At 41.8% G+C, this 20,875-nt stretch overlaps 1 protein-coding gene across 4 annotated transcripts in view; it reads right to left on the reverse strand.

Annotated features, from left to right (window-relative positions):
• Nucleotides 1–7,634: 7,634 nt before the first annotated feature.
• The window catches only part of SLC15A1 (solute carrier family 15 member 1), a 50,345-nt gene continuing 37,104 nt past the window's right edge, over nucleotides 7,635–20,875 (reverse strand). For all 4 annotated transcript variants that reach the window (XM_082366114.1, XM_082366115.1, XM_082366116.1 and 1 more), the window contains 5 exons: nucleotides 11,630–11,737; nucleotides 11,399–11,507; nucleotides 10,704–10,847; nucleotides 9,356–9,463; nucleotides 7,635–8,412 (listed from right to left, as the gene is read on the reverse strand). In XM_082366114.1, the coding sequence (XP_082222240.1) occupies nucleotides 8,221–8,412; nucleotides 9,356–9,463; nucleotides 10,704–10,847; nucleotides 11,399–11,507; nucleotides 11,630–11,737 (661 nt within the window). In that variant the 3' untranslated portion in view covers nucleotides 7,635–8,220. The remainder of the gene's footprint in view (nucleotides 8,413–9,355; nucleotides 9,464–10,703; nucleotides 10,848–11,398; nucleotides 11,508–11,629; nucleotides 11,738–20,875) is intronic.

Raw genomic sequence — 20,875 nt, forward strand, 5'->3', positions numbered from 1 at the left:
AGGCCCTGGTGCTACCCAGCTTCTCGGGATTCTGTTTTTTAGAAACAGGAAGCAACCGAGGTGACTGCCTCGATTGGTGGTTTCTGCTGGGGGACAGCAGAGAGAAGCAATCGAGGGCCATTCCCTGCCCGAACTTTGTCCTCCCATTCTGACACATCCCTACATAAACTCTTCACAGCTAGACCCTGGCGATCTGGTCTGGGTACTCAATAAACGCTTGCCAACTCCACAAGGGCAGGCTTTATCTATTTTGTACCCCTAGTGTACTAAACTGCATTGAAGGCTTCCCTGGTGGCGCAGTGGTTAAGAATCCGCCTGCCAATGCCGGGGACACGGGTTCGATCCCTGGTCCGGGAAGATCCCACATGCCGCGGAGCAACTAAGCCCGTGCGCCACAACTACTGAGCCTGCGCTCTAGAGCCCGTGAGCCACAACTACTGAGCCCACATGCCACAACTACTGAAGCCCATGCGCCTAGAGCCCGTGCTCCACAACAAGAGAAGCCACCATAATGAGAAGCCCGTGCACCGCAACAAGGAGTAGCCCCTGCTCGCCGCAACTAGAGAAAGTCCATGCACAGCAACGAAGACCCAACGCAGCCAAAAATAAAATAAATTTATAAAAAATAAACTAAACTGCATTGAGCACAGAGCAGGTGCTTACTAAATAACTGTTGTTGAAGGAATGAAATAATCATTGTGAGTGTTTATAGAGCACTTACTACTTGCCACGCGCTGTAGGAAGCCCAAGCACTGCACATAAATTAAATTAGGTGACCTAAATTAGGCTGACCAACTCATCCCAGTTTGCCCAGGACTGCCCTGGGAACTCCCTCAGTCCCTGACAGACAGGGACGGTTGGACCCTGTATTAGCCAGCTTGGGCTGCCTTAACAAAATGCCACAGACTCGGCAGCTTAAACAACAGGAATTAATTTTCTTACAGTTCTGGAGGCTGGAGGTCCAAGATTAAGATGCTATCAGGGTTGGTTTCTGGTGAGGCCTCTCTTCCTGGCTTGCAGACGGCTGGCTGGGGGTGGTGGGGGGAGGGAAAGAGGGGGCAGCAGTGGGGAGAGGGAGAGAGCTCTCACTTCTTCTAAGGGCTCCCTCCCTCCTGCCTGGGCTGCCTGCTGTAGGGCCTTAATACTTATCGGACACACGTGGGTTGTGACTGTTAGTAGCTGAGTGGGATACATTAAGAATTCTTTGCAGGTTTGTAAGCCAAACCAAGGATCCAAGTAAGACTGATGACTCATTGAAGGTTAGTCTTACCAAGACTGAAATCCGTTGAACAGCATGGGGCAGCTGAGAATGTCACCTCTGCCCAAAGGTACAGTTTCGGGAGGGGCTCTCGGCACCTTGTGCTGGTAATTGCAGAGCTGGGAAGACTTACCCAGCGAGTTCTGTGAGAGACGGCCTGCACCTCCCTCCTCTTCCCTGTGGTGATGGGGGAAGAGACTGCTTTAGGAGCCACGGATGAAACGGAAACTGTTAAGGGAAGCACTTTCTTCATTCAGCACTTAGGGCAGGACTCTCACACAGCAAAAGCTCTTAGGGCCCCTTACTGGCCTCCGGAACCTGCCGCCTTAAGAAGTGCAAGGCTCTCGGGAATTCCCTGGCGGTCCAGTGGTTAGGGCTCTGCGCTCTCACTGCCGAGGGCCAGGGTTCGTATTCCTCGTCAGGGAACTAAAATCCCACAGGCCACGTGGTGTGGCCAAAAAATATTTTTTAAATTAAAAGAAAAAAAACAACTGGAAAATATTTTTTAAAAAAACCAAAAACGTGCAAGGGTCTCTGTTTCAAGGGCACCAGAAGAATAGCAACCTTACAGATCCGGCTCCTGTTCCTTATGAGCCTTTAAACACATCTATGGAGCCTCCAAGTCTCATTAGAACAAGCCAGACATTCCAGTAAATAAAAACCCTGGAGGCTCTGAGTGGTCAGAGGTCAGCAGGATTTGGGAAGGGGGGACAGACGCTCCGTGGTCAGGCTGCAGGGGCTGGAGGTGGGCTGTGTCCCCGCGGACACACCTCGGAGCCCTGGGCGGCCCAGGCTCTCTCCTGTTTATCGCTTTTGATCAGGTGTGAGCTGGAGGCCCCAGACACTCAGGGTTTCTCCAGGAAGCCTGAAAGGCCTCCGACATCACAGGATGGAGGTGAGCGGAAGGGGAACTGCTGGAGGCCTCTGGGAGGAGCGGGGAGTGGGGAGTTAGTGTTTAATGAGGACGAAGTTTCAGTTTTGCACGATGATAAAAGTTCTGGAGCGGGCCGGTGGTGCCGGCTGTACAGCGGAGTGGGTGCTCTTAATGCCTCTGGACTCCGTAGACTTCAAAATGGTTCGCGGTGAACTCTGTCATGTATGTTTTACCACAGTGAGAAAGGAAACCAAACAGCCTGCCCGCTCTCTGTGGCCCTTGCTGTGACTTGCTGGCCACTCCTCCTTTGTAGCCCACACCTACCCCTGCCTCCCAAGCCAGCTGCCCCTCACGTGAGACCCTGGCCCCCGCGTGGCGAGCTTCAGAGCTGATCACCATGACCTCGGAGGAGCCAACGCCAGGACTCCCACTGGCCATGGGGACGTGCAAAACCCAGATCCATGGGGGAGGGGGTTCCAGTGTTTCCAGAACGTCACAAGGTCTTTACAGGAGGTCCTGGATCCCTCTAAGATGGTAACTGTGTTTAATCTGTTCTGTTTCATCCTTTGAGAGCAGGGTTTACCAGCCTCTCCTCCCTACACATGGCCCCTCTTGCCCATCTAGGCCAGCCCTGGGGTGTCCACCTGGATTTCGGGTGGATCGTGTTTCTCTGAGGCCTCCCAGTGCCCCCTTTGCCCTTGTCCCTGGCACATCGCTCCTGCCATCACATGTCTGCATTTGACTACGTGAAAGAAGACAGTACAGCCTGGTGATTAGGAGAGAGGTACTTCTCCCCGCTCAGACATGCTTGGGTTCACATCCTGGCTTGGCCAACTGTTGGGTATATGGCCGTGGGCAAGTTACTTAAGCTGGTTATTCCTCAGTTTTCTCATCTCTAAAATGGGGGTAATAAGACCTTCTTTAGTATCGTTATAAGGATTAAATTCAGTTAATCCATACTGTCCAGTAACCATTGGCAGTGAGAGGCAGGCTGGTGTAGTGGCTGGTAGCCTGGGCTCTCGAGCCAGACAGTAGATGTGACCTTGGGCAGATTACTTGGTTTCTCTGTGCCTGTTTTCTGCTCTGTGGAATGGGAATAATAACAGGAATCTAAATTAGGGCTGTTGCAAGGACCACATGCTTGTAAACGTGACACAGTAAAGTGCTTCACATGCTGTCTGCCCATATTCAGTGTCCAATAAATGTTAACTACTACTATTTGTCATAAAAAAAATGAAGCTGCAGGACTTCCCTGGTGGCGCGGTGGTTAAGAATCCGCCTGCTAATGCAGGAGCACGGGTTCGAGCCCTGGCCCGGGAAGATCCCACATGCCGCGGAGCAACGAAGCCCTTGCACCACAACTACTGAGCCCATGTGCTACAACTACTGAAGCCTGCACATCTAGAGCCCATGCTCTGCAACAAGAGAAGCCACCGCAATGAGAAGCCCGCGCACTGCAACAAAGAGTAGCCCCTGTTCGCCGCAACTAGAGAAAGCCTGCGTGCAGCAATGAAGACCCAACACAGCCAAAAATCAATAAATAAATTTATAAAAAAAAAAATGAAGCTGCAAAAAAAGTCCAGGATGCATGACAAAAATCTATGGCTAAAATGGTCAACAAAAATTAAACTGGAAGGTGCATTTAATAAAGTAACTTTATAAAGCCTAAAATAGACTGCAAAATAAATATGTTAGTACCCTGAAAGAAATAAAGAACATCCACAAAATGAAAAAAAAATTATGGAGACATGTGGAAACAAAACAAGAATAGGCCAATAAGATTCATGTGGACATTATAACCACTGTTCAAAATATTCTCCATCAAAAAGTCTACAAACAATAAATGCTGGAGAGGGTGTGGAGAGAAGGGAACCCTCCTACACTGTTGGTGCAAATGTAAATTGGTGCAGCCACTATGGAGAACAGTATGGAGGTTCCTTAAACAACTAAAAATACAGCTAGCAGGTGGTCCAGCAATCCTACTCTTGCGCATATATCCGGAGAAAACCATAATTCAAAAAGATACATGCACTCCTATGTTCACTGCAGCACTATTTACAAAAGCCAAGACAAGGAAGCAACCTAAATGCCCGTTGACAGAAGAATGGATAAAGAAGATGGTACAATGGAATATTACTCAGCCATAAAAGAATGAAATAATGCCATGTGCAGCAACATGGATGGACCTGGAGATTATCATACTAAGTGAAGTAAGTCAGACAAAGAAAGACAAATATCATACGATATCCCTTATATGTGGAATCTAAAAAAATGATACAAATGAACTTATTTACAAAACAGAAACAGACTCACAGACATAGAAAACAAACTTATGGTTACCAAAGGGGAAAGGGGAGGAGGGATAAATTAGGTGTTTGGGATTAACATACACACTAATATATATAAAATAGATAATCAACAGGGACTTATTGTACAGCACAGGGAACCCTATTCAGTATTCCGTAATAACCTAAATGGGAAAAGAATCTGAAAAAGAATAGATATATGTATATGTATAACTGAATTAATTTGCTGTACACTTGAAACTAACACAATATTGTAAATCACCTATACTCCAACATAAAATAAAAATTAAAAAAACAACAAAACAAAAACCCCACAAAATATTCTGGCTTTTAGGTATAAGCAATGAAATCCTGCTATGTACAACGAAAGCATTTCCATTCCAGATACTCTCCCCAACCCATGTAGGATCATACTTCAACACTCAGCCAATGTTCAAGTCAGTGAATTATTTTGATTAAACACTGATCAGCAACTTAGAGAAAGGTGTAAAGCACAAAAAAATGGGGGCCAAGGAAAAGGCAGAAGACCAGAGGTTGTGGATCTGGCCCCATGTGTCCCCCTCGGCCACTCCTGCCCCATGACACTTGCCATTGTCCAAAGTCTTTTGTCTAGAACCCCCACGGTCGCACCCGTCAGTCTTGATTACATTTGGAAGAAATGGGAAGATTAGAGGGAAGATCACTCTGAAAACTCACCCCTGATGATCAAAGTGCCCCGATGCCCCCCGTCCCCCCTCTTATCCTTTAAAGGCCAATGGAAGTCACATTAACACTGAGTTAATGTTTTCGTCCAACTGCAAAGCATACTCAATGTTAATGTCATAGTCGACTGAGGGGCAGGTCTTCATTCAACATTTGGAAGCCTGGTGTGTGCCAGGTACCCTCAAACAAAGGATTTTAGAGACTTCACATTGTCTCGTGTTCTCTTTGTTTTGTAGGAGAGGAAAATGAGATTTGAAAGGTGAAGAGTTGTCCCATGTTACCCAACGGCTGTAAGAAGTGTTAGGACCAGAATATCTTTTGAGGAGTTAGGATGAGTTCTCTTTGGATTATTGACAAGAGTGGGGTAATGCAGCTGAGAGCTCATCATCGTGACTGTTGTTTTCCTCCATGGAAGGCATACTGTGTAAGTCAGAGGGTAGAAATGACCAGAGAGGCAAAATTCGTAGTCTCTTATAGCTAGTCCTTCACACTAGACCTTGTCAACGAGGCACATTCAAATCACTGCTCAGTGTTCAGTTCTCAGCCTCTTCCATCTCACTCCTCATGGTCCAAGAGATTTAAAATTGTTATTTAACACAAAGAGGCCAACCACCTTCCGGAAATTAAATGGATCACAGGACACATGCAGAGAGCTTCCGGCCCACGGAAAGCTGGACAGTCACAACACACCAAGGGGTGTGTGACAGGAGTGCAGAGGAGAGACGGCCAAACTGTTGCCAGAGCTGCTCTAGGTCTTTGCTCAAAACCTGCCAACCCCTACCTTTGGCAGGAGTGAACATAAATCTTTAAGTTAAAGGGTCCAGAGATAAGAAAGGAAGCTACAAACAAAAAAACCCAGATGGGGTCTTCCCTGGTGGCGCAGTGGTTAAGAATCCGCCTGCCAATGCAGGGGACACGGGTTTGAGACCTGGTCCGGGAAGATCCCACATGCTGCAGAGCAGCTAAGCCCGTGCGCCACAACTACTGAGCCTGAGCTCTAGAGCTCGCAAGCCACAACTACTGAGCCGGCGTGCCACAACTCCTGAAGCCCGCACACCTAGAGCCTGTGCTCCGCAACAAGAGAAGCCACCGCAATGAGAAGTCCGCGCACCACAATGAAGACCCAACGCAGCCATAAATAAATTAATTAATTAAAAAAACAAACCCAGATGGAACCAGCTGGGACCAAGATGGTGGCCTGAATCGAATCTGACCTCCAACAGACCCTGAGTCTCATTATACACTGATTTTACTACATTAGCATATTAAATGACACACCTACCAATGGCCATGACCGGACATCAAGGACCAAAAAAGAATAAAAGCGGTGGCACTCCACTCCCTCGGAAAAAGCCCTGCCCCTTCCCCAGTAGACTTATGCATATGCCTCCCCATCATTAGCCTCACTCCTCCTCCCTTTGTCTTTACTCTAAAATTAAATCCCTCTCGCCAGGTGGGTGAGAAGTTGATCTGTGAACTTACCTCCTGTTTCTCCATTCTTTGGCCCATGAATAAAGCTTGTGCTGTGTCCACCTCAGCTTCAGTTTCATTATTTGCCTACTTGAACCCAGCTGGGCTAGGGCTCAAACAGGGACCATGCAACTTAATTTGGTAACGAAACTGGGGAACAGGAAAACTGTTGGAGGAAGTGGCCTGGATCCTGAAGATGAAGAGGATTTTGCCAGGAGGAGTGCGTGGGCGAGGGGTGGGTAGAAAATAAGTGTCTCAAGACCTGATTTTTCTTTTGTCTTTGACTAGAAGTGAGAACCCATTGCATTCCAGGAACTAGAAGAAGTTGGTGGGTCAGAGTGAGCAGAGAGAAAGGTGACGTATCCACAGAAGAAAGACCCTTCTCAGTTAAGGAATGAGGACTTGATCCAAAGGGCAGAAAAGGTCCTCAGCAAGCTTTGATCATTACATTGGCGTTTCTCACTCTAGACTTTGTCTCTCTGTTTCATTCCGTCTCCACACTGCAATGATGAGCTTGTGCATGAAAGCATCTTAGAGATCAAAGCTCCTAACCCAGGAACCAGTTCCCACATTGAGAACTGTGCACACGTCTGTCTAAGAACTGTTGCTCATTTTTACAAGAGTGCCAAAGCAGACTCGTTCTGAGTCTGATACCTGGGAATGGTTATATGATAAATATCTATAGGATGAATTAGGCAGGAAGTGTTTATAATATTTTGGAACCATTTCTACTCAAGTAGAAAAATGCTCACGAGTATTGAGAAAAACACGTTGAGGTGGTACAAAAATATGCACACAGGAAGCTCCTAGTAATAAAAGAGAAGTGTAGCCACAGATAACACTGAGAAAAGTAGGAAACAAATTTTGATATTTCATGATCCTGGAATTAACTGTACGTGGGCCTTGCTTTGTTCATGCTTTTATCACCTTCTGATGAAATTTTAATGAGCTGGCACAGCTTTTATAATCAGGAAAGGAAATGTTAAGGATTTCTTACTCTGCCCCCAAATACACAGACACTTACTCTTAAGAATGAGAATTTATTTCATACCATTGAAACTCCAAAAATCATGACTTGCTTTTACCTGAGTAGTTTTTTGAGTCATACATAATTTAAAAAGAGGTAGGGACTGGAAAAACAAAACTAAAAACAGAAGGTAAAGTTACCAGTTCCTACTAGCCGGTCCTTATTGTGTACCATTCTAAAGCCTAAACACTCACTTTTTGTCTCATTTAACATTGATTCCATAGAGTGTTCGAATGCAAACAATATGGAACTTTGCCACCATTTCAAAAATTTTAGTTAGTCCAAAATAACTTTGTGTGTTAGGAAAGGAGTTAAGTGCAGGGTATGGACTCAGTGTTGTAAAAGTATGTGTATGTGTGTGTGTATGCTTTACATAAGACTTCTCTGAAAAACAAACAAACAAAAGGACTTCTTTTAGAGTGTTAGGGTCATTGCTGGCTGCTTAGAAAACAGCTTTCTTGGTTTGGTTCACAGTTCTGAAGTCTTCCCCATCAGCGGCCATACAACAGAGCGTCCTGCCCCCAGGGGACAGACACCTGGGCACATCCTGGGCCCAATCCGTCCTCCACTTGCTTCTTGATATTCACATCTGTGTCTGTAAGACGGGGTCCAACTTGGGATGTGGGTTACTCTGTTCCAGGTACTTTTTCTTTTCATCCGTATCAAACTGAGCGTCAATCTCTGCTGGATTGACGTACGTATAGAATCGGGCCATGATGGCAAATATTATGCAGACAACCAGAAGCAACGCCGCAAACAGAACATACTCGGCCCACTTTGAAGGAATTGAAGTTGGAGCAAGGAGAAAAACAAAAACAATACAGGTTATGGGAATGTATATATCACGGGTATTTTTTCTTGCGACATCCAGATCGAAGGTGTTGGAAATGCAGTTGTTAGGGGAAACTGGTAGCTACTGCCACAGATACAGAATGGCCAGCTTTTCTTGAATGCCCAATGTAACAGTAACATTCTTCGAACAGCTCTGGAGTGCAGACACCCAGGACTTTAAGAAGATGAGACAAAATTTCTGAAAGACCCAAGTCTTAAGACAAATAGCTGGCCCCTGGAAGGATGGGGACCAAGAGCACACCAGGCAGTACTCTTGAGAGAAAAAGAATGTGCTGAAGTGTTCTAAGTTAAGACCCCCATGTTATCTTTTGGCAAAACGTTGAGGTCATGAGCATGCAGGATTAGCACAGGCTCTGATGGGACCTGGTGGGGGGAGCAATGAGTCTGATGGGGTAAAGGGACAGCTAGCTCCCTTATGAGGCAGAGATTCTGAGTGCTGAAGGAGAGTTCCAGAACCAGAAAAGCCCTCATTTTATTTTAAGGGGAAAAATTACAACAACCTTTAGAATGGCTTTAACTTTAGGTATTATGAAACTTTCTGGATAACACGCCTGCTTTGGGGCCATTGAGCTGCATTCACTGAAGCCAGGAAAGATGTCTCCTTTGATAGTAAACCATATGAGGGTGTAGGTATGTTAACCCCATCTGGTTACATCTGGTTATTTTCCAAGTAGAAATAAGAAGAATCAGCACACACTTGGCCATAAGACCTTTTTGTATCTGCCCTATCTGGCTCGTCTGGCAGTGTTATTCAGCCATTGGCCAAGATGACCACGTGTATATACAGACAGCTAGGGAGGGTCGTCGCGACGACGATTAACAGGCAAGAAGACAGAGGTACGCGCGATCTCTGTCTGCATCAGTACCTGTTCACTGAACGGGCCTGCTCCTGCTACAATAAGAACAATGAAGTTGCCAAATGCCACTGTCAACAGCCACCCTGCTTGAAGCACTGACTTCATGTTGGAAGGAGCCTGAGGAAACGAAACAGAGTGAGTCCCAATCTAGACGTCAACCGCAGAGCAGGAGAACACAACTAACTCACTGATTCCCTTAATTAGGCCGTCTACCCCCAAAATGCACATTAAGAGTCAGGCTGGTTTAAGTGTAAAAAGGATTATCACTTGGATAACAAGACATCCCAAATGCTCCTGTGGTATGAACATACAAGAATCCTTTGGTTTTCACTCTCCATATGCTTGCAAAGTTGTCATCCTAATGAAATGGATGAATCTACAGATGAACCGATTCTACTTCTACAGAAGAATTTTCAAACAAAGCCATCCCATCCGACCTCTCCTTCCCCCCGAATGGAGGCTGCTCTCTGTGCTGTCATCTTGCTCTTTGGGGAGCTTCCCCGCTATGTCACCAAAACTTCTCTTAGAACTCTTGTCACCTGTGTTATAGTCATCTCCTTAACTAGACTGTGAGGTCATCGCAGGAAGGGATTACCCAGCTCATATTTACAATCTTCACTGCAAAACTTGAAGGTATTAGGCATGCTGGGGTTAGGACGACTGTAACTGTATTTTGATAAAATAGTTCAGAACCTAAGCTCTAATTTAGGTATCAGCAAAATGTGCCTCATTAGTCTAATATTCACAAAAGCAATACTATTTTTTAACTTTTAAAAGCTAGGCCTCAATCAGTGTGTTTACTGGGAGCTACAAAGAGACCGCAAGTGAACCTTAAAAATAATGAGGACACAGACCTATGCATGAGCCTGTTATGAACAGGGTTGTTTCAGAACGTGGGATCCACTGACCATCACGACCCTGGTAATGGTCGTTAATATAGGTTTTCCTACTTAGGACCCCAAATCTCTAGCATGTGACTGGGAATTCAGATACCTATATATGGACACTCATGATACTAAATAGTAATATTCTTTTTTTTTTTTTTTTTTTGGCCATGCCGTGTGGCTTGCAGGATCTTAGTTCCCCGACCAGGGATTGAACCTGTGCTCTCGGCAGTGAAAGCATGGAGTCCTAACCACTGGACCACCAGGGAATTCCCTAAACAGTAATATTCTTATTCAGTAAATAAGACTTGGTAATTTCTAAAACCTTGTTTGGTAGAACCTACCATAATGCTTTCTAGAATTTTCTTTTACACTGCAAATACATGGCTACCCCAGCTTTTAATTAAGTCCCAGCAGCATTTTTTGAAGGCAGTGCTGTAGGAGAGGGGTGTACAAAATGATAGACAAGAAACCTGAGAATATGAGAACTCCAATCCTGTGACGGAGAAAACCACCTCGCCGCAGGTGAGGAGGAAGTACTGGGGGATTTGCAGGGCCATGCTGACTGTGTTCGGGGCAATATCTTCAAATATCCTCAGTGTGGGGCAGCTGTTATCCTAAACCGGTAAGGCAAAAGCAAGAAGAAGAAATGAAAATCGAGACTGCTTCCAGAATAAAAATTGCTCAGACAGGCAAACTGAATTTGGACCTTCAGGGTTACACCATAGGATCTATCCAGAAAGTACACATTTTAAAAGTAAATATGTTAACACTGCATTTTATCCTTGGGATGGGATGGCCTTGGTAGGATTTGAAAATATGTTCACTAGCTTTTTCTTCTTAAATAAGAGAGCAGATTGGAAGTCAGGTTTGTTGAAAACATTGCCAGCTCTCTGAACTAAAAGCTTCCAAGGTCCATGTTAATAGTCTATGAGGACACTGGTCAATGTGAACGTTTAGAGCAAGTCAGTCTGTTTAATTTTATTCTAACGGTGAACTTAAGGCAACGATAAATCACAGAATTAGTGGTGAACTGAATTAATTCTAAATTCGTTTAAAATACAGATCCTAATATCACTCTGTTAAATCATTACTATGTCCTGTTTTCAAGCACTCATATCAATAAACTTTGCGTGGAACTTCTGATTCAGTGCAATGAGTTACTAACCTTCCTTGTGATTACATAGGTATACGCACTACCAAATTCAAGGTAGGATGTTTTGAACTCATTTTCACAGTGTTGTAAAATTTCTGATGAGTTTATTGTGAAGCTCTTTCTATGAAAAGAAAGATTGATATAAATTAATATTCTTGCTATTGAAAGTTTCACTGTATTATTTAAAGAAAAAGATTTGAAACCCTTGAACTTGGGAGCAAAGTGTCCATTGTAGGTACTTACTTGCCAGAAGAGAAAAAATGATATTCGCTGGCATTGTGACTGGTAACGTTTTCATAAAGTTGCTCATCCACTGTGACATTGAAGCTCTCAGCAAGAGCATTTACAAATCTGAAACAGAAAACCATCTGTCTTGTGAGTGGACTATGGAATGATTTGCTCCAGGTCACAGTATGTGCATCTGAAGTTGGGCTCTGTTCCTTTTTGGAAGGAGTTTAAGATGTCTGCAGAAGATTTCTAGAGTATAAAGGCAGAAAGTAACTTACTCTAGGTTTGCCTTTGCTAACCTCATGAGAACACACCTAAAAGAATTTATTTCACACAGGTAAATGCCGGGAACTGTTCTAAGTACTCTGTGACTAGGAACTATTTCAGTGGTATTTTGGGATATTAAGTACAGATTGAAATAGCTGCTGATCTCCTCCCCCTCCAGAAGGCAGCCATGTCTTTGTGCTTCTTATTTCAGAAGCTTGACAGCCAAAGTGGTGAAGGACCAAAAGCAGTAGTTGCCGAGTACCTAAAAGACAGCCTCCAACTGGGGCTTCTTTTACAGCGTCAGGGAAGCCCATTTATTTCCTTTACTTTAAAGAGCCGCTTCAGGCGGGAGGGGTTCCAAGGAGTGGGCAGGAAGACGTGGGCCAGCCCAGCAGTCAGAGAGAGCTTTGAGGAATTCCCTCCCGATGGCAGAGACCCGTGTCTGCAGGTCGTGCAGTTACAGAGATCAGCACCCCACGGGAATACGGCTGGGAATGGAACACCCAGGAGGACTGGGTGCTGGGTCCCAAGGTTTCCAATCTCTGAAGCATTCCCCGTGCCCAAGCTTCAATGGGACCGTTTGAGTTGTTTGCCTCCAAAGGACCATATGGGTGGTGACCGGGTGGACAGATGATTAGAGATCCCTTCCTCAAGCGTTCCAGGCTAGGGAAGACTCTGATACTCTTGTACTGCCCCAGGGAGAAGGGGGCTACTCCAAATAAGACCAGCGGATCTTTCCTACCAGATAGGTGATTGAAGGCATACAGAAGATCATCCAATTCAGAGAACGAGAAGTAATAACAGTATACACCTAAGTACCATAAAGAACCATTTAACTTCCACATCCCTAAAATACATGGTGATGGAATAAAGTTTACGTTTTAAGGCAGGACAAGAATATGTAAGCATAACATTCCCTGCCCTGTATTGAGCACTCCCTAATATGCAGTTTGCATCTGCATTATACACTAACTTGACCTCCCCAAAGGTGGGAATGCTGGCTCCACCATAAAGATCGATTTTTTTTCCCTTTCTTCTGACGTCAGCAATGTAACTCCCTGGAAGATAACGTTCTTTCCTAATTCTGTAAGGGGTTGTGGTGACCTGCTGCTTGCTTTGTATGTGCAGACTTGGACTATGTGTTTTTGGTGAACCTTATGTAAAAATGTCACTGTGTCATTTTGATGTACAATCTTTTGTCTCAAAAATGTATATTTTTAAGTACCTTTGTGGTTTTTTTTTTTTTTTTTTGGCCACGCCAGGCAGCTTGTGGGATCTTAGTTCCCTAACCAGGGATTGAACCCAGGCCCTCGGCAGTGAAAGCGTGCAGTCCTAACCACTGGACCACCAGAGAATTCCCTTGAGGTACCTTTGTATAAATGAAGTACCTTTGACTTCTAACAAGTGGAACAGTCCTCAGAGTTTTTTGAAAGACTGTCTCCTGGGTTATAATCTTTTAGATCAGCTCGAATAAAATTCTCTACTTCTCCTTTAGATGGACTATTGATTAATTTTTTTGTCAACAGTGGCCAAGTTTCATCTACTGTGTGGCAATAAGTAATATTGGTCAAATTCCAGGGACTGAGAGAACATTTTTATGAATGAAACATTTGACTTGGTGTCATTTAACAGGTGATTAAAATAGAAAACTGAACCTGATGTAGGTCAACAGGACCCTAATACAGTGACTATTGCTCCAAACTGTAAATGCCACTTTTATAAAAGATTAAGATGAACCATTCAAAAGAGAGACAGTGGAAACAGTATGAAATTAGGAAGTAGACCCTTGGGCCTGGGGCCTGGCTTTATATATTATAAGCCAGAAGGCTGAATAAATCCTATCCTAAGGCTTGAGTACTACTGCCCGCCTGAAATATGTCTCAGGGCTGGTACAAGATACCAATAAGAATGGAAATAATCTGAAAAAAAAAAAAAAAAGCAACATCACACATCTCAGATGTGTTTTCATATACACACAGAAAATAGGAGAGGATAAACAGCAAACACATTCTGAGTGCTTCGAAAGGCATGGAAAGCGGAGGTTCCAGATCAATTGTGCTCTGAGAGCTCTGATCAGGCAAATCCTAGGGTCCACTAGGCTTTAAGCTGGCTTGACGTGGTAGGAGCACCAGGGTCTAAGCTACAAAGTGATCATGGGAGGAGGGATGGAGAGTGGGAACCAGCTGAGAAAACAACAAGAAGGGACCAGTTCCTTAAAGAATAACGAGGGGACAGAGATATTTGTTCCTCTTCAATAAAAAATTTTTTTAAAAAAGGCTTTATGAGCTATAGTTCACATACCGCAAAATTCACCCCTTTAAAGTGTGCAATTCTGTGATTTCACTACAGCCACATGGTTGTGCAACGATCACAAGAATCCAGTTCTCATCTCTCCAAAAAGAAACTCAATACCCTTGAGTAGTCACTCCCCATGCCCCCTCCCCACAGTCCTTGGCAGCCACGAATCTCCTTTCTGTCTCTGTGGATTTGCCTGCCGTTTCATGTAAATGGAATCATACAGCAGGAGGTCTTTGTGCCTGGCTTCTTTCACTTAGCATAATGTTTTTAAGGTGTATTCATGTGACAGCATACAGCAGTACTCCCTCTCTTTTCATGGCTGAATAATATTCCATTGTATGGATAGACCACATTTTGTTTATCAGTTGATGGGCATTTGAGTTGTTTCTACATTTTGTCTATTGTGAATAACGCTGCTATGAACATTCATCTACAAGTTTTCGAGTGGACATATATTTCCATTTCTTGTGGGTGTATACCTAGGTGAAAAATTGCTGAGTCATATGGTAACTCTATGTTTAACATTTTGAGAAACAGTTTTTCAAAGTGGTTGCATCAGTTTACATTTGCACCAGCTGTGTATAAGGATTCCAATTTATCTGCCTCCTCACCAACACTTGTTATTACCTGTTTTTTTTTTTTTAATTTATTTATTAGAGCCTGGTGAATGTGAAGTGGTATCTTGTTGTTGTTGTTTTTTTTTTTTTTATCTTGTTGTTTTGATTCACATTTCCCTAATGAATAATGATGCTGAGCATCTTTTCATGTACTTTTTGGCCAATAGTATTCTTTTTGGATAAATGTCTATTCAAATACTTTGCCCATTTAAAAAATTGGGTTATCTGTCCCTTTATTATTGACTAGTAATAATTTTTATATATTTGGAATATGAGTCTCTTATATATGATTTGCAAATATTTTCTCTCATCCTGTGGGTTGTCTTTCACTTTCTTGATGGCATCATTTGTAGCACAAATGTTTTCAAGTTTGATGAAGCCTATTACTATTTTTGTTGTTGTTGTTGTTTGTGCTTTTAGTTTCATATATAAGAAACCACTGCCTAACCCAAGGTCACAAAGATTCACTCCTATTTTTCTTCTAGAAATTGTATTGCTTTAGTTATATTTAGGTCTACGATCCATCGAGTTAATTTTTATATATGGGATCAGTGAAGGGGGTGTTCATCGTCAGTCTTTTGTATGTGGATTTCCAGTACCATTTGTGGAAAACTCCACAATTTTTAAAATGAAGATATCTTTCTGAATCTACTTATGGCCAATCATGTCCCAGCTACACTCCCTCCTTAAAGCATCTTTTTTCAGTATGGCAGTCGTGAAGACCAGGACCGAAATAAACTGAACTGACAGTAAATCTTAAATTGAGATTTTTAGCAACCAATGAAGCATATAATCACATTATCTACATGAATAATTTCTGTACCACTAGTGAATAAAAATATTTGTAAAATATTGTTTTTTAAAACTTTCTTCATCCTTATTATATTTCTTTTTTGTATTACTTATGATGAACATATGAATTTGGTACAGTAGTTTATATATATTTATAATTTATAAAGGATACCATATTCATACATTGTGGGTACATGCTCAAAATATTTTTATTGAATGTGATAAGAGATTTAAAGATCACTGCCCACATTTAAAGAAACTTCCCACATGTGGACAAAGAAACATATGTGAATGTGGACCGTGACATTGTTTGGAAAAGTGAAAGTAACCTAAATTTCCTGTACAGAGGAATGGACAAAAAAATTGTGGTATATCCATGCAATGGAATATTATACAATGGTTTAAGTGAATGGATAAGGGACACATATATGAATATGACTAAATATTAAAATAATATTTTTAATGTAATATATTTTGTAATATGATTGCAGAATGACATATACACAGGACAATAACATTTTAAGTTTAAAAACATGCCAAAAACATATTGTTTATAGATACATATATATGTAGCAATATGTAATGTTAAAAAAATTCATGAGAAAGATCAGTATCAAACTCTCGACCAATTTTTGACTGAAGTATTGCCATTGATTTAAAAGACTGTAGTCTATTAAGTCCTGCAGCTTCCTGATACCACATAATTAAGAGGATTCCATTTTGCTTAAGATTCTATACACTATTCCTTTATTTCATATATTACTCAGAAGTCTGACTTCCTGAAATTTTTGAAGTTGTTCTAATTATCAGTTTGTTTCTGACGCTAGTTTTTCAGAACTTCCCTTTTTTTTTAAATGTGTCTCCTGGGCATTACTGAAATAATAAATAATAAAACCTTTGATCCATTAAGAATTTGTTGTTGCCAATAAAAAGAAAAAAGTTTCTGGTTTAGCTTTTACCACATGGATGGATTGGTGGAGTTAAGTGTTGGTGACCTCATGTATCCTTTTTCTTTTCTAAGATCTCATCAAAGACAATGAAGGAGGAGAGGGAGAGGGAGAGGAGTGAGGAAGGGGGGAAAGGGGAGGGGAAGGAAGAGGGGGAGGGGAAGGAAGAGGGGGAGGAGAGGAAGAGGAGGAGAAGAACAAGAAGAGGAGAAGAAGAACGAAGCTTTAACAGCACCAGAACAAGAAAGGATACCACAATCTGAATTGTCCGAAGTTTCTAAAGTTAGGAGACATTTTTGACAAAATCAAAGCAATGGATTCTGAGGCACAAAACAATACTCTGAGGCACAAAGGAAATCCCAGAGGTGCTGCCAGCTCAGAATCAAATACAAAGGTCAGGAAAGGGCCAGGTGACCATTATTAGTGTACTTCCTTCCAAGTCTGCTAAGGCAGTTGTGTGTATGTGAGTGTGTGAGGGACAGAACAACAATCCAGAAGACAGAAAAGGTATTAGGGGCTGAATTGTGCTCCCCACTTCCCAATTCGTATGTGGAAGTCCTAACCCCCCAGTATCTTGGAATGGGACTGACTGTATTTGGAGACAAGGTCTTTAAAGAGGTAAAATGAAGTCATTAGGGTGGGCCTTAATCCAAGATGACTGGTGTCCTTATAAGAAGAGGAGATTAAGACACAAGCACACACAGAGAGATGACCATGTGAGGACAAAGGGAGAAGACGGCATCTACAAGCCAAGGAGAGAGACCTCAGAGAAAACCAGCCCTGCCGACACCTTGATCTCAGACGTCCAGCCTCCAGAATGGTGAGGAAGTAATTTTCTTTTTGTTTAAGCCTCCCAGTCTGTGGTACTTTGTTATGGCAGCCCTAGCAAACGAATACAGAAGGGAACAAAGAAAACGAGGGAAGGAACCAAAAATTCAAAGGGCCTAGTGCAGGCAAGATGAATAAAATCACATCCAGACTTAGTTTCACTGCAGAGAAATGTGAGAACACCAAGGAGAAAGGAGATAACAAAAGCGTGGAGAGAAGAAAATGAAATCAACTACAAAGACTGGCACATGCTTTTTGTTGTTGTTTTTTTTTGTCTGCACAACTAGGTACTAGATGCCAGTAGAAAAAAAAAACCTCCAAGGTTCTGGGAGAAAATAGCATCCAACCTATGATGAAGTGTGCGACTAGAAAAAGGCATTTTCAGGCACACAAGGGCTTGCAATTTACCTCACTGCTTCTCTTGACAAGATAACTGAGCATATCCCGCAGCAAAACAAGAAAGGTGTCCCAGAAAGATGACATGAGATCCAAGAAAGAAAGGCAGAAACCTGGGCATACGATGAAAATTATTTGAGGATAGTGGCATCACAAGATTACAGAGCAAAGGTTCCAGTGAGATCAAAGCGCATGCTGAAGGTTTCCAGAGACATGGATCCCTGGATCGGCTCACCTTGGGGATAAAGGCTTATGCTTTTGTCAATGAGAGGCCAAGTAAGTTACAGGAAAAAACAAAAGCTATGCGAGAAAGCCTTGGTTCAATTAAGGCAATCAAGATGCAGTACCACCGAACAATTCATGGAATGTCAATGAATCTTGACATTCAGAACATTTCCCTTTGAGGATACATTTTCAAGTTTATAAAGTTACATTCTCTTCTCTTTCAGACTGATCACTCTTATTACACTATGACTAACATTTATACAGTCAAATTGTAAATCCTGTGTATTGATCTATTTTTTAGACTCCACCTAGCACATGAAATACACGGAAAAATAAATGTAAGTATTAACAATGTGAGACATGGGCAGTTAAGAGAGATGAAGAGTACATTAATTTCTTTATACCATTAAATTAGTAGATACCACTGTAATAATATACTTATTTCTCTATTAATGTGTTCTAGTGGTAGCTAGTAAAAGCTAAAATCAGAAATTCAGTTGTAGCCACAATGAAATGGGAATTGTGGTAAGGGTTAAGGCAAATAGGAGACCTACTCTCATTTTCCCCCAATTTATTCTTATTAAAAAAGTGTATTTATAGTAAACTGGCTTTTTTGCTATATAGTTCTATGAGTTTTAACACATCTAGATTTATATAAACATCATCACAATCAGGATACAGACCAGTTCCACTGCCCCCAAATCTCCCTCATGCTACCGCGTAGTTAAACCTTTCCTCCACTCCTACCCATGTCAACCACTAATCTGTTCTTCATTCTTAGGGTTTTTTTTTGCCACTTCCAGAATGTCATATAAACTGAATTATATAGTATGTATAACTTTTTGAGATTGGCTTCTTTGATGGCATAATGCACTTGAATTTCTTTTATATCGTTGCATGTATCAATAGTTCATTCCTTTTTTTTCTTGAGTAATATTCCATTGTATGGATGCAATAAAGTCTGATGTCTGTTTATCCATCACCCACTGAAGGATATTTGGGTGACTCCCAATCTTTGGTGATTATAAACAGAGCTTCTATAAACATTTGAGTATAGGTTTTACGTGAGCATAAATTTGCATTTCTCTAGGATAAATATCTAGGAGTGAGATGGCTGGCTCATATGGTAAGTGTATATTGAATTTTATAAGAAATTGCCAAACTGTTTTTCAGAATGGCTGTACCATTTTGCACTTCCATTACCAATGCATGGGAGGTCTAGTTGCTCTGTATCCTCACCAGCACTTGACACTGTCAATTTAAAAAATTATTATAGGGCCTTCCCTGGTGGCGCAGTGGTTGAGAATCTGCCTGCCAATGCAGGGGACACGGGTTCGAGCCCTGGTCTGGGAAGATCCCACATGCCGCGGAGCAACTAGGCCCGTGAGCCACAACTACTGAGCCTGCGCGTCTGGAGCCTGTGCTCCGCAACAAGAGAGGCCGCGACAGTGAGAGGCCCGCACACCGCGATGAAGAGTGGCCCCCACTCGCCGCAACTGGAGAAAGCCCACGCACAGAAATGAAGACCCAACAGAGCCAAAAATAAATAAATAAATAAATAAAGTGTAAAATTAAAAAAAGAAAAAAAAATTATTATAGCCATCCAATAGGTGTGTCATGAAAACTCACTGTGCTTTTAATTTATATTTCCTTAATAACCAATGATGTTGAACATTTTTTCATGTGCTTATTTGTGTATCTTCTTTGGTAAAATGTCTGTTAAAATCTTCTGCTCTATTTTTTAACTGGATTATTTTATTATTGAGTTTTGAGAGTACTTTATATATTCTGGGTACAAATTCTTTGTCAGATATGTATGTGATTTGTAAATATTTTCTCCCTGTTTGTAGCTTATCTTTTCATTCTCTTAACAGTGAGATTTATAGAACAGATGTTTTTAGTTTTGAGAAAATTTATTTTTTTTCTTTTATGGATTATGCTTTTGGTGTCATATCTAAGAACTCAAGTCACAAAGATTTTGTTTCCCTATAAAAATTTAACAGTTGAACATTTTACATGTAGGTCTGTAATCAATTTTGAGTTAACTTTCCTACATGATGTATAAGATTTTTTATATAATTTTGTATAAAATGTGAAGTTTAGGACAAATTCATTTTTTACATATGAGTGTCCAAATGTTTCAACACCATTTTTGTAAAAGACTATACTTATTAGCCCATTGAATTGTCTTTGTACTTTTGTCAAAAGTCAGTTGACTGTACTTGGGTGGGTCTATTTCTGGACCATTACACTGACCAATTATGCTAAGTGAAATCTGCTAGACAGAGAAAGACAAATACTGTATGGTGTCACTTATATGGGGAACCTAAAAAGAAAAAGTTGAATCCATAGAAACAGAGAATAGAGTGATAGCTGCCAAGGAAGGAGGGAATGGTGAGGGGAGATGTTGGCCAAAGGGTATAAACTTTCAGTTTTAAGATGAATAAGTTCTAAGGATCTAAAGTACAGCATGGTGACTAATTAATACTATATTGTATACTTGAAATTTGCTAAGAGATTGGATCTTAAAATTCTCATAATTTAAAAAGGGTAACTTTGAGGTGATGAATATGTTAATTAACTTGATTGTGATAAATATTTTACAGTGTATACATATATCAAATCATCACGTTGTATACTTTAAGTATATACGATTTTGTCAATTATACCTCAATAAAACTGGAAAAATCATAAACCAAAACACCAATGCTACGATTGAGATAGGAAATGCACTAAACCTATAGATCAATTTGGGGAGGATTGACATCTTTTCTATATTAAGTTCTCTAATCAATGAAACCAACATATCTCTCCATTTATTTAGCTCTTCATTGATTTTTCATCAGCCTTTTGTAGTTTCAGCTCTCAAATCCTGTATATGTCTTATAAGA

Source organism: Balaenoptera borealis (genome assembly GCF_965194805.1).
Source record: "Balaenoptera borealis genome assembly, chromosome: 18".
Classification (NCBI taxonomy): Eukaryota; Metazoa; Chordata; class Mammalia; order Artiodactyla; family Balaenopteridae; genus Balaenoptera; species Balaenoptera borealis.